Source organism: Erpetoichthys calabaricus, chromosome 11 (genome assembly GCF_900747795.2).
Source record: "Erpetoichthys calabaricus chromosome 11, fErpCal1.3, whole genome shotgun sequence".
Taxonomy (NCBI): domain Eukaryota; kingdom Metazoa; phylum Chordata; class Cladistia; order Polypteriformes; family Polypteridae; genus Erpetoichthys; species Erpetoichthys calabaricus.
Window position 1 is genome coordinate 121,847,774 of NC_041404.2, and position 15,000 is coordinate 121,862,773.

The window sequence follows — 15,000 nt, forward strand, 5'->3', positions numbered from 1 at the left end:
AATCAGATTGCAATTCAGTCATCTGAATGTAATACTCTGATCTTCACCCTGTCAAGTGAGCAAATCAGTTGCTGTGACACAACATCTGAAGCGTTGCCTCAGGTGCTGACATTTTGAGGTTTGATCCCCATAAGGGGAAGCAAAGGTGTATTCACCTGATGAGCCCCAATTAAGGAGAAACACGTGTTGTGTACTCTTTGTATTATTTGGCAGGTACTGTATCATATCTATGATCTGCTTCTCACAATGAGAGGATGTGGCAGATGTTTGCCGACTGGCCTACCAACCACAAGTGTTACCTGGTAGGTTACCAACCAAATAATCAGATTGCGATTCAGACCTATGAATATACGAGGGACGTTCAAAAAGTTTCCACACTTTCGTATTTTTGTTGGAAATGGTGAAGGCGGAGGAGTAGTAATTGGGCATTTAAAAGATGGTACGACACTGGGAAGATTGCATCACAAAGGAAGGTAACTGTGTAGAAAAGTGATGAAATTTGTTTTTGAAATTCTTAATAAATAGAGTTTGAAAAAAAAAAAAGTGCAGAAACTTTTTGAACGTTCCTTGTTTATATATTTTTTGACACAATACTTTGAAGTACTAAAAAAATTTTATGCTGTGATTTACTGAAGTAAGTATTGCTTAAATAGGATATTTAAGGTAATGCTGTGGCTTGCTAAGATAATTGATTGCTGTTGAGTGTCTGGTAGTCTTATGGATGCCTGTGTTGCACATGGAGTCATTGTAACTACAGGATATTGACCTTTTTTTTTTGTTTGTTTCACAGCTGTACAGTTAATGATCTACAGGCAAAAATAGACTCCCTGGAAAGGACAAACTCCAAGCTGATTGAGGAGGTACTTATTTACTTTGGAAGGATTAACATTTCAGGCTGCTTTAAATTTTTGTTTAAAAGGATATTGTGCTTCATTTTAACCCTCCTCTTTGTTTCTTCTGTGTAATGTTTTCCTCGTGTCAGTTTAATGTTTTAATGAGTCTTATCCCAAGTTAGTGTTTAAAATAGTAAGCATTTACTGACACATATCTACTTCTTGTAAGCTGTGTTTTATATATAAGCACGGAAATTTATATATTTGGACAATGTCTTATGAGTAGGGGAAAGTGGTCAGAAGTAATAACTCTTTTAATATTAATTCCCTCACTTCCAGTTTTATGTGGTTCCTAACAAGAAATAAAGAGTTAGAATTAAGAATAGAACAAGTTGTGGGGCAATTGTGTTTATTTAACTGGATATGGTGTGTAGAAGCCTGTTACCTTAAGCATTAAAACTAAGTCAGATAGCTGTGCATTTATCTTCATCTTCCTTAAGTTCTTTGTTAACTTGCATTGTCGTTTACAGCTTGCAGCAGCAACAGACAGAATACATTCTCTGAAGGAAGAGCAGGAACAGCTAAAGATGGAGAACAGTTCTATCCGAGAAAGCAGTGAAAGAAGAGTTGAGGTGAGCTCAGAAGGTGTGAACATGATATTTTAGTAGTATTCTTTCTTTCATATAAAGCTGCTGTCTTTCAACTGACTTTGATGTTCTAGAGAACAAGCAATGACAAAATAGGCAAAGCTGTTAAGCCAAGGTTTATAACTTTTTATTTTTATGACAGCTATGTCAAAAAAGAGATCCTATTTTCAGCTTCTTTATTTTTTATTCACATAATTACATAGATTTTTTTGTTTGTAGGTTTCAGGTTTGTAAGTTAACTTTTTCAACAATTAAATCCAATTCTGACACAATATAAGGGGAAGCTTAAATACCAAGTTGAAAGGACAAGAAGTATCAATAGTCAGAAGACAAAATTTGTGTAAATGTATTAATGTATTAACTTGTATTTCTGCATTAATTACACATGTAAAACAGTAGATAGAGCAAATGTTTTGCAGCAGTTATTGCTACTAAAGAAGTTTCTACTAACTACCAAATTAAAGAGTTCACATACTTTTTCCATCTCAGACTATGAATGCTTTCTTGAAACTGTAAGTTAATTAGCAAAGTGAAGTTTAAAATTCCTTTAGCTTTATTAGTCAGAATGTCAAGGTTCGTTGCACATAGTTCACTTAAGCTTTATTATTGGAGATCTGTTTAAATACTAAAGATCACCTTAGGCTAGATTGTACGAATATTTCATTCTGATCATGACAATAAAACTAGAGAAGATGAAATACTGATCATATAGCAATTCTTCTTTTTGGAATCTCTGAGCCATTGTCATGCTATTGGATGTTTTTGGTATCTTTTTAGTTACAGTATTACTTCATATTAAATTATTTGCTTAGGTGAGGGAAAGGAATCTTATTTAAATGAGATGTATGTATTGTGTATGTAATGTAAATTACTCTTTGTAATTCAGTCATTAAAATCTATAAATTACATACAGTAAGTGCATGTTAATTACAGGTTAATTACACTTTGGAATGTGCATTGTCATTTAATTTAAGAAACACAAACATAAATTGTACAGATTAGAGAAGACCACTGAAACCATCATCTTCGTTTTTTTAACTTACAGCTAAGTTGCTTTAATATCTTACTAGATATATTTTAAAAGCTGTCAAGGCACACAGTCATCTGTTATAGACATTTACAACCAATAGTGGGAAATTGTGCCACTTTCTGTCTTGAATGCACTTTCTCTAATTCCCATTGGTGTTCTTCAGTATTTGGCTCACTCTTTAACTGAAAGGCCTGTAGTCTGTGTATCACAACCATAATTTTGTATTTAAAATGGCTGATGCATTTTACATTTTCTTTCATCTCTGTGACAGAACATTTTTTCTTTATGCGACTGTGTATAAAGATTTTCACTGAGAGTAAACACCTGCCTTTTCCTTTCCAACTTCTGAAACATGAATTGGTGCTATGGTATGCCACATTTCCTGAACAGTTAGTTAGTTTGTTTTCCTGATACTTACGATTTTCAATTGCCACACATATAATTTGTTTTGTTTGGGTACTCATGATCAGTTCATTGTCTTATACATATTGTAGTATGAATGACCTTATTGCAGTTCTCACATTGCAGTGAACTAAATGAAAATGCTTAAGCAATAAATAATGCATGCTGGTTGTGACTGGGATGTCTAAGTTTGAAAGTGGAAACCAATGTTAATTTTACCAAATGTAGTTTTCTGGTAATCTGGATTTTCATGTATAAGATGTACAGGTTACATTGTTTGGCAACGTAGATTGCCTTTGTGTAAATAAGTGTGGATGTGTACATGAGTGTATGAATATATTAACAGATGTTTATTTCTTTGAAAAAATCTCAGCCTTTTAAATTATTCTTTTTCAATACAAAATCGTAAGGAGCCTGAGCCTCTGGAACCAACCCTGAACAGGACTCCACTCCATCTTAAGGCAAACCCAAAATTATACCGATGCTTATGCATATGGCCAATTACCCTAACATTCACTTTTTTGAGATATGGGAGTAAAAGAAAGTACTCGGATTAAACAGACACAGGCAGTGGGAGAACTTACAAACTTAAGAGAATTTATTCATTGCAAGATCCAAACAGCCATGCACATTGTAATAATATTGGATGTGTTTCATTCATATTTATGATGAAAGATTTAATTCTAAATATTGAATATGCTACAAGGAAATAAGAGTTCATATAGTTTTTTTTGTACAGGTTACAAAGCAAGACTCCGAAGTAGAATTGGAAACATATAGACAGTCACGGCAAGGACTGGATGAAATGTACAATGAAGTGTGGAAGCAGTATAGAGAGGAGAAGCGGATTCGGCAGGTCAGTAATTCCAAAGATTTAGCTGCCAGTGTGAATAAGCAGTAAACACTTTGCATTACTGCATAGCGGAAGAACACTTTTGTACCTGTTTGAAGCATTAGTCATCCACTGCCTGTGTCTAGTGGCAATATTTTGGGGTTTTTACTATCTTTAAATGCAGTATCGCCTCTCATATATACCACTCTCATATTTTCTCATCTGATATTCAAATGATTCAAGCAATAATATTGAGTCAAAGGCATTATGTAAGAGTTTTTATCAAAATGGCTTATTGTAGTTTGCGTTACTTAGGAGCTTGAGAGGGAGCTGGAGCTACAGGTGGGGATGAAGCAAGAGATGGAGATTGCCATGAAACTGCTTGAGAAGGATACCCATGAGAAGCAAGACACACTGGTGGCTTTGCGACAGCAGCTAGATGAAGTGAAGACCATCAACCTCCAGATGTTCAACAAAGGCCAGGTATGCAATAGAGAGGCAATCTAGTTAGAGCATTTAAAAATATGATTACTGTGTTTTAGACATTTTGCTGATTGTTTCAGAATGCAGACCTTCAAATCAGTCAGAAGAATGAGGCAATTCATCAGCTGGAAGAGAAGCTGAATCAAATGGTCATTGGGATGCAAGAGATGGAAGCAAGGTAAAAGAGAAGGGACATCTTCCTCATTTACCTGGTGGAGAATAGTGGAGTTAGCACTCAGATTACTTGTATTTCAAAACAGTATGGTCCGTGGCCAGGAGGTTGAGTTATCTGTGCACCAATGGAAGCAAACGCTAGAGAAGAGTTGTATTCTCAAATGTGTTAACGATAATTTTTAGCTTCTGATGTTTGCTGTGTAAGAAGCTGTTGTAAAGACACAGGTGGCTCCCACAAAGGTGGTAAAGCTACTTTACCGTTGTGGCAGCACCTCGAGTACTTGTTGGATGTATTACGCTCAGCAGGCCAGTATAGTGTATGACATGGAAGAGGACGAATAGGAATCGAGAAATGCCGTGTCGGCTGCATGTGGGTGGGACCGGTTTTGAAGTGGAAGCATGATGAACCAGAAGAGAAATATATATGAGATTCTACTAATAAAACAAATAATAACATACCAGATACACCTATTTACTTCAAATTAAATGCAATGAAAGCAATTAAAAACTTATAAAACAAAAAAAAACAAAGTAAACTGAGATTCAACCACCCCACAAGACAGAGAGAATCTAAATAACAAGACATTTCACTTAGATGTTGGAATGCATTTTTTTGCACAAAACTGTTATTCCTGTAAAACCAAAGAATTATAATTGCAATTAGCCCCTTTTCAACCTTTGGATCTTGATTCTTTATTGTGTTAGTCTCACAAGGTTATTAGAGGTTGCTAACTTTTGATGAGATAAATAAGTGGCTTATTGTCTTCAAAATGATTTGTTATGTGTCCTCATGTCAAGACTGGAGATTTTAGAGAAGGAGAAGAAAGAAGTGGAAGAAAAAGACTTTAAAGTTAAGCAGAATTTAAAAGATAAAGTGGATGCTCTGCAACAGCAACTCAGTGAGCTGGACAAACATCGGTAAGTTTTATTTGTTTTAAGTACATGTATGTAACCAAAAATAAACTTATCTGAAAACTGCTACATCTGTCATAAAGAGAAGTCTTGCCTGTATTGGAACACAAAGTTATTTGTTGTGGTAGTCAGGTGTGTAAGTCGGCTACAGCAGAGAGCATTAGTAGGAGCGAAACTGCAAATGAGGAGGGCAAAGAGTATTTCGCCAATTCCAAGAGGACTATTGGACCTGAGCATGGCCTTTTCATTCCCACTGTCAACTTCAGCTAATACCCTCTGCGGGTCTGCATTTTCATCCCCCACTGGACTTGCAACTCGAAACACTCTCTCCAAGCTGAAGGTAGTGATTACCTCACTCGGGGAGGGACATAAAGGATATAAAGTGAGATATAAAGGACAATAAGGAAATAAAGAAAAAAATAAGGGTCCTAAATAATAAAAATGAAAAACAGCATCAGGATATAAAAGACCTGCAGATACGTTTTAAGTACTAAGTTTACTACAACATTTACAGAAATGCGACAAAAGACTGATGAAAAAATACAGGAAAATTTGAGTAAGTTAGAGAATAAAATTTGAGTACTTACTGCTTACCTTGAAGATGTTAAACAATCATTTACGACCCATATTGAAATAGCTGAACCATCGGCTTCTGCCGTAGATGAAAAGCAGTGGCTGCAAAATCAGAAAGTAAAGTGCATGATGACAAACTGGCTATGCTGGATAATAGATATAGAAGGAACAACATCAGAATTGAAGGTCTTTCTGAAATATGGGAAAGCCCAAGCCCAGTGTAATTCATAGCTGAACTATTCTTTAAAATATCTGGTGAGGCTTTTAAATCGGACATCGAGATCTCAGCAGCCTACTGTATACATGGATCGAATGCCTTCAAACCGAAAAGCCTAATTGTCCTTTTCAACAAACTGCATGCCAAACAAAACTTTTTGTCCATTCTCAGACAGAAAGACGAGATTATATTTGAAAGTAATGGCATTCGTATTTTCCCAGATTTCTCCCCTTCAACAGCTGCTAAACATGCCTCGTTGTATAGCATTAAACAGCGCTTATGTGGAGCTGAAATCAGATACACTGAAATCAGATACAGTCTCTTGTACCCTGCCAAACTGGAAGTAGTTATTGAAGATCAGTTTTACATTGTTAGTTCTTCAGACAAAGCAGATACAGAGCTAAGAAGACTGATCCTAACTTTCTTTTGAAAAACACAACATTGAGTCACACCGTGTTCTGGCAAGGCAAAGAAGATTCAGCTCGACTCTTCTACAACATTTGCTGTAACTATCCATCCATCCATTGTCCAACCCGCTGAATCTGAACACAGGGTCAAGGGGGTCTGCTGGAGCCAATACCAGCCAACACAGGGCACAAGGTAGGAACCAATCCCGGGCAGGGTGCCAACCCACCGCAGGACACACACAAACACACCCACACACCAAGCACACACTAGGGCCAATTTAGAATCATCAATCCACCTAACCTGCATGTCTTTGGACTGTGGAAGGAAACCGGAGCGCCTGGAGGATACCCACGCAGACACGGGGAGAACATGCAAACTCCACGCAGGGAGGACCCGGGAAGTAAACCCAGATCTCCTAACTGCGAGGCAGCAGCACTACCACTGCGCCACCGTGCCGCCCCCTGCTGTAACTATAAATTATATATTTTTTATTTTATATTTTCTTTTCTTTTTGGTAATCCCTTTCCCTTTTTTTAAGCTGCAATCATTATATTGTTACTTCTTTCATTAATTACATGCACATTTTAGCAACTTACGGCTACATCTTGGCTAATTGGTTACCAAAATGTAAACGGCTATTCAGTTTGTTTAAGCTTCAGTTATTATTTTGAAACTAGTAAGCCCGCGATTCGCCAGCGAATTGGATATCCAAGAATGGCAATCAGTTTCTGTTCCGTCCGATATCTGGACGGATGACATATCATGGAGGGTGGGTGCGTCTGGGGACATGTCATTTAATTACATACGCATATCTGTAGTAAAGCGGTCTCGTTTTGTGGAGACATGATTCCGTTGCCTTCGCTGACACCGACCGCTGGCAGAGTGGAGCACAGCAAGTTCAGCCCTGCGTCCTGCGTCCATATCCGGTTTACGCCGTGTAGTTTGGACGTCTGGGGCTTCCGTACTGTAATACTGTAATGTGATTCACATATGCGCTGAATCCTCTCGTTTTTGTTTTCTCTATCATGGAGGGTGGGTGCGTCTGGGGACATGTCATTTAATTACACACGCACATCTGTAGTAAAGTGGTCCCGTTTTGTGGAGATGTGATTCCGTTGCCTTTGCTGACACCGACCGCTGGCAGAGTGGAGCACAGCAAGTTCAGCCCTGCATCCAAATCCGGTTTATGCCGTGTGATGCGCTGCAGTGCGGCAATGCGCGTGCGCCTCGATGTGCCCAGCGCCCTGTGTCCATATCCGGTTTACAACCTTCGGTTAGTAAGATGGATTTGTTCCATTAATTATATGCACACTTTGGCTACCACAAAATAACAAGCTGTTGACTTTTTCTTAAACTTTAATTACATAACCAGCCTTTTTTTATAACATCATACCCTTGGTTTATTATATTTGGACTGTTAAAGATCATATCCTTAGTTTATTATGTTTGGACTGTATCTTCACAAGATATCTGTTTTAACCTTCTCTACACCACTGCTGGGGAGTTCGTTTTACTCTAGACGTGCTCTGTTTCTTGGCATGTCAGGGGACTGGGACTTGAAAACGTGTGGTTTAACTCACTTGCAGAAGCACAAATTTGTTGGTGGGGGGAAAGAGCAATGCTATTTCTTTTTTATTTATTTATTTATTATACATCAATAACCATTAGTGCCAACATAACAATACTCTACATAATTGTATTACTTAGCAATAATATGAAATCTATGTCAAAGCTATCATATGTAACAATGTACTACCTTAACTTAACACTACAAAATGTCAACAAAAGTTCAGAAGCAATATTTCCATGACCAAATAATGAACTTTGTGAGCTGGAATGTCAAGGGTCTCAATCATGAATTAAAGAGAAAGAAAGTATTCACTCGCTTAACAAGTTTAAATTCCAAGATAGTATTTTTACAGGAGACTCACTTATTAAGGAAGGACCAGTTTCGATTGCAAAGAGAGTGGTCTGGCCAAATTTTTCACTCTTGACTATACAAAGAAAACCAGGAGTGTGAGAATCTTAATACATAGAACTATTCCATTTGTAGTTTCAGATGCAACATCTGATTCTAAAGGCCGATATGTCATGGTGATAGGCAATTTCTCTAATTCTAAAATTATTTTGATTAATAATGACTGACTATCTATGCACCTAATGTGGATGACAAAGCTTTCTTCCAAAATGTATTAGCATCTATCCTAGTGTGAACACTCACAAAATTATAATGTCCAGAGACTTTAATTGTGTTTTAAATCCAGATAGATCCTCAACAATAACGGTGATAACATCTAATACTGTAAAGATAATTACTCAGTTTGTAACAGATCATAACTTATCAACCCCATGGAAATTTTTAAATTCTAACCTAAGAGCATACTCCTCCTTCTCACCAGTACATCATTGTTGCTCAAGAATTGATTATTTCCTCATAGTGATCAAAAAATTGCTTTCTATCAAATCTTGTAAGTGCAGTGCTATTATTATCCATGACCTCGCCCCTCAGATCATGGAGCTTAAATTACTCCGTCCTACACACTCATCTCGCAGCTGGCATTTTAGTCCCCTGTCATTAGCTGATGCAAACTGTACAGAATTCATATCCAAGCAAATTGATTATTTGCTTGAGACAAATGCATCCTCAGAGGTCTCCGCAGGTATATTAAGAGGACAGATATATATTATATACTATACTCATCAGGTATATTAAGAGGAGAGATATTTCATATCTTCTCACAAAAATAAATTTGAAACAGCAGGCATCTGAGTTACCCAGTGAAATTACCAGAATAGATCTAGAATACGCCAGGTCTCCAAATGAGGCACTTTATAGGAAAAGACAGGTTTTGCAATCACAATTTAACCTCTTGACTACTATAGAAGCAGAGCTGCTTATCTTTAAATCGTGACAACATTATTAACACGGAGAAAAGGCTAGCAAGATCTTGGCCACAACAAATCCATAAGCAGGAAGTCCATAATGCAATGACAGTAATTTACAACATGGATGGAGATAAAATTATTGACCATAAAAATATAACTTACACATATATAGAGTACTGAAAGTCATTATATTCTACTCAGTTTAAAGAAGATAAGACAATCTAATGAGTTTCTTGACTCATTACCGATACCACAGCTAAATACTCAGTGCTGTGGAACTGGATAGACCTTTGACACTTTCAGAATTGCTGGATGCTATAAGCTGGCCCTGATAGCTACCCATTGGAATTTTATAAAAAATTTCAAACAAGTTCACTCCACTATTTTTAGCAATGTTTAAGAAGCTACAGACAACAAAATTCTACCTCAAACTTTTCACCAAACATTAATTTCCATCTCTCCTAAAAAAATAAGGACTTACTACAATGTGCATCATACAGACCAATCTCTCTTTTGAATAACAACATTAAGATACTCTTGAAGGTTCTAGCCAGAAGGATTGAGAAAGTAGTTCCTTCTTTAATATCACAGGACCAAACCGGATTTATTAAAGGCAGACACTTCTCACCTTCAATGTTTGTTCAATATAATATATTCACCAATTAAATGTAACACTCCAGAGATCTTCTTATCTTTAGATGCAGAAAAAGCATTTGATATGGTTGAATGGAACTACCTATTCACCACATTGCACAAATTTGGGTTCGGCCCAAACGTGCATGGATCAAACTACATTAACATTAGTCCAGAAGCCTCAATTTGTATTAACATTATTTCAGACCACTTCAAACTAGAATGTGGTACTCGACAAGGATGCCCCTTATCACCTTTGCTCTTTGCAAATGCCATTGAACAGATAAAGGGTATTCTCAGAGAAGGACTTGAACAGAAAATATCACTGTATACAGATGATATGGTACTTGTATATATCTGACCTAAAAAAACACTGTCCTAAAAGTATTAGCAGATTTTCAAAAGATATTTGATCTCAAAATCATTTTGAGTAAAAGTTAATTCTCATATATTTGTATATATATATATGTGTGTGTGTGCGTAAATATCACAAGTAAATATGAGGTTCTTTTTCAACAAAATTTTGCTGTATACATGAAAAAAAATTTAAGTCATGAATAGATGGCCTACCCTCCATCTTACATTAGAAGGGAGAATCAACATTGTTAAGATGACCATCCTTCCCTAGCTTCGCTTCTTCTTATTTTTAAGCATCCCCATATACATTAACAATTTTTTATGAAATTAGACTTAATCAACTTCATTTATTTGAAATTTGAAACATCCACACATCCAAAGGGTGACTGCAAGAACCTAAAGCAGAAAGGGGCATGGCACTACCTAAGTTTCAATTTTATTACTGGGCGACAAATATACAACCTATGATGACCTGGACATTGACACAGATCAATGAATTTACATAAGCCTGGTCTGCAATAGAAATAAAATCTTGTAATACATCTTTTTATTCTTTATATTGACTTCATTTATCATGTTTAAAATTGTCCAGAGTGTTTCCAGGGCAATATTCAACCTGTGAACGTTGCAATCTGGCTGCAGCCTCACTGGGCGACATGTTCTGGGTGTGCACCAAATTAACAACATTTTGAACAAAAATCTTTGCATGCCTATCGGACAGCCTCGGTGTCACAATCACTCCAAACCCATTAACAGATGTGTTGGGTGTATTCCCAGTCAGGCCTAAGGTGGAGAAGGACAAACAAACTGTAATTGCCTTTATTACACTACTAGCACATAGACTTACCTTGCTCAACTGGAAGAATTCCACCCCAACACTTTTAAGTCAGTGGGTAACTGATGTTCTGTACTACTTGAAATTGGAAATAATCAAATTCTCACTTAGAGAGTCTAATCAAAACTTTTTTATAACATGGCAGGGTCTAATCAATAACATTTTTAGAATAAACTTCCATTTCGGATAAAAAGGATACCTTTCCTTTCTTGTTCGTTTTATAGAGTGCTTTGATTGCTGGCTCTCCTCTTTCTCTTGGGTAGGGGTTGACTTTTCTTTTGTTTTGTAAACTTTGACTTGATTGTATGGAATGCCAACTGCTTCTAATTTAAAGCAATAAAAAAGGCTTTAGTATTTTACTGTAGTTTTAATGTCTTTTATTCTGTTTAATGCTTTTTGTATCCTGTGTCTATCTGATTTAATGTTCTATTCTGGAAACATTTGTATCCAGTGTTACATGTACCTGCTATTGGATCATTTGAAACTTTCACTTTCACTAGGTCATGACCACATTTTTGAGAACCATTGGTCTAAGCACATTCCTTCCAGTCCATTAAGCAAAAATTCTGAAATGGTACCTTGAGCACATCTGTTAAAAATTCACATCTGGGTTTTAAGAGGTGCACTGTTAAGAAAGTTGTGTGTAAGTGGCAAAAAATGTCTTATACAGAAATGTTTGATTATACAAAGGTAGGTAGAAAGGTAGCAAATGTAAAACTTGCTGCATTGTTCTGGATGGACTTAGACAACATGCAGACTTGGGTAGGTTTTTGGGTAGATTAAATTTATTGTAAGCAAATGTAAAGTATTACACATAGGAAGTAGGAATGTTAGATTCAAATATACGATGGGAGGTCAGAAACTTGAAAGTACACCTTATGAGAAGGATCTAGGACTCATAGTAAACTCCTCACTATCAACATCCAGACAGTGTACAGAAGCGATCAAGAAAACTAATAAAATGTAACACAGGTTATATATCACAATGTATGGCATTTAAGTTTTATAACACGCTAGTTAGGCCTCACCTGGAGTACTTGTAGAGTTTTGGTCTTCATATTACAAAAAAGACATAGCAACACTAGGGAAAGTCCAAAGAAGAGCAACTAGGCTGATTCTGAGACTGAAAAATATCAGCTATTAAAAAAGACTGAAGGATTTGATCCTTTTCAGTTTAAGCAAACAGAGATTAGGAAGTGACATGATTGAAGTGTTAAAAATTATGAAAGGAATTTGTACAGTAGATCCCAGTTGTTACTTTAAAAAAAATGTTCAACAAGTGCACAGTGACCTTTTTGTTAAGAAATTGTTAAGAGAAGATTTTGCACAAATGGTAAATGCTTCAATTAAATGTTATTTGCTGAAATGTCAATTTAACGACAGTTTTCAAGCACGGTCTTCATTTCTTTACTTGTGCAAAAAAATTAAAAGAAATTGAGCGAGCCAATTTTACATGTGGAGGTTGTCCATACTGTAGTCTCCACTTCAACAATTTACGAAAAACCTTCAATGTATTAACATGCAGATACCATCAGGAATACTTTTCTTTGATAAGTTACTAGCCAGGAAAGGCTCTCAACAACCGCTTAGTAAAACTTAAACAGCCCTAAACATGTGTTGTCGAAAGGTCATTTGAATAACTCCTTAATACACTAAGAAATTCCATGTATATACAGCCAGTTTTAAAATTGCTCAAAAGTGCTCATGCATAGCTGCACTCAGTCACGTTTCTGTTTTAGTCTCAAAAGGGTTTACTTTTAATTTTTCTGCAGAGCTCAACTGGAAAATGAGCTGAAGGCAGAAAAAGAACAAAGAGTGAGGCTTCAGAAGGTGTTGCAGAGGGAACAGGATATGACTGTGCAGCTAAAAACTCAACTTCAGCAAGTAGAAGGGCTACAGAAGGTGAGTTTGATGGTAAAAATAAGTATTTCTCATAACGATAGGCTTTGTTGATTTGTTGAGGAGTGATTGCACATTCCTCAGCACCTTAATTCTTGTACTGTTTTATTATATATTAATGCAGAAAACTGTTTTTTTTCTTTACCAAATGTAATATTTTGCAAGCACCAAGTTTTAGATGATTCCGGTGATTTGCAAGAATCTTAAATGACATGTAAAATTGTAACCTAACAGCATAATTACAATGGCAGCTGTTCTTTTTGCCCAAATCCACACATGAACAAACCCTGTGCTTTTGTTTTCACTATTCAAAATCAAATTATTTTTAGGGAGCTATAAAAGTCTTTACGAAAGATAAAAGGTTGGATAGTGTTCAGCTATTCTGAATGGCACAATTTGTATGACCCTAAACCTCACGTTGGTTACATTTTTAACTGTGTCAACACAACACTTAAATTCTCAATTGATGCACCAATTTTGAAAGAGTCATGATTTAAATATGTTGTGCAACAATTGATCAGTATTTGAATGAGCTTTGGGAGACTTGATTCAGCTTAACACTAGAATTCAGTTTTATTTTCCCAGTCACATTCACACTCCCCCTGATCTGACACGGTTAGTTTTCAAACAAATGTGCTGATGAGGAGGTACTAGGGAATTTAAGGTGGCTTGGCATTATGAATATTTTCGTAGGCTTCAGGGATTCTTGTGTTAAAGAATAATTAATTACCAGCGCTTTCCTCAGATTCTCCTTGTCTTTATTTTTTTGTATTCTTTTTTTTGTTTTATTTATAGAAATTTATAGAACACATTTTACAAACATGAGCTTATCTTTTGCACAGTTAAAGCAAAAAGAGTAATGTTAAATAGCTTTATTGTGCTGTTAATATTTTTTTAAAGGATTCCTTTATTCCTAACTGCCAGACTCAATAACAACAAACAAAGTATGTATATGTTAGCTCTTCACATTCTGTATATAAAGTAGGAGGATGCAAACACTTATCTAAACTATGACTGACTAAAGGATGGGAGCTTGTATCCATCGGGAGAGAAAATGGTGCTTATAGAATACATTATTGATGTTGTTCTTCCCAGGAAATTATAGTGCTAAAAGATGAAAAGCAGCAACTGCAGAAGATTTGTGAGGAGCAGGAACAAGCACTACAGGAAATGGGCCTACACCTGAGCCAGTAAGTATAGCAGCATACTGTACCTTTATTTGTCAAATCTGCAAAGCCATCAGAAAGGTTCAGAACCCTTCACTTTTTACATCTTTTGCTATGTTGCAGCCTTATGCTAAAATCATTAAAGTTTTTCTCACTTTAAACAACACTCAATATCACCAGAATGACGAAGCAAAAACAGGATTTTAGGGAGGTTTACAAATTAAAAAAAAAAAAATGAAACATCACATTGACACCTTTGAATTTGGCTTAGGTGCATCCCATTCAATTGATCATCATTGTGATGTTTCTATATCTTGTTTGGAGCCCACCTGTGGTTGATTCAGTTGATTGAAATTGATTTTTAAAGGCACACACCAGTGTATACAAGGTCCCATAGTTAACAATGTGTATTGGAGCAAAATCCAAGCCATGGGCTTGAAGGAATTGACTGCAGATGTTAAGATACAGCAAGGCACAGATCTGGGGAAGGCTACAAAAATCTTTCTATAACATTGAAACTTCCCAGAGTGACTTCCATAATTCTTAAATGACATAAATTAGCAGCAGTATGCCCTTTGCATAGTAGCAGTTAAAATATTTCTTGTAAATCTCAACTTAAACATTAATGTAATCAAATCAAATATAAAACCAAAGCTATTTGCCACTGCCAGGGCATTAATGTTTTATCTAGTTTGTTATAGAAAAACAAGTTA

The 15,000-nt window shown here is 36.2% G+C and overlaps 2 protein-coding genes across 2 annotated transcripts in view; one reads left to right on the forward strand and one right to left on the reverse strand.

Annotated features, from left to right (window-relative positions):
• The window catches only part of LOC127529729 (uncharacterized), a 455,734-nt gene that overhangs the window by 372,033 nt on the left and 68,701 nt on the right, over positions 1-15,000 (reverse strand). The gene's annotated exons all lie outside the window — the stretch shown is intronic.
• The window catches only part of LOC114661373 (RUN and FYVE domain-containing protein 1-like), an 85,670-nt gene that overhangs the window by 57,914 nt on the left and 12,756 nt on the right, over positions 1-15,000 (forward strand). Inside the window, 8 exon segments of the mRNA XM_051934143.1 lie at positions 791-860; positions 1,364-1,465; positions 3,652-3,768; positions 4,060-4,227; positions 4,308-4,405; positions 5,200-5,319; positions 12,995-13,124; positions 14,217-14,311. Coding sequence (XP_051790103.1) covers positions 791-860; positions 1,364-1,465; positions 3,652-3,768; positions 4,060-4,227; positions 4,308-4,405; positions 5,200-5,319; positions 12,995-13,124; positions 14,217-14,311 — 900 coding nt within the window.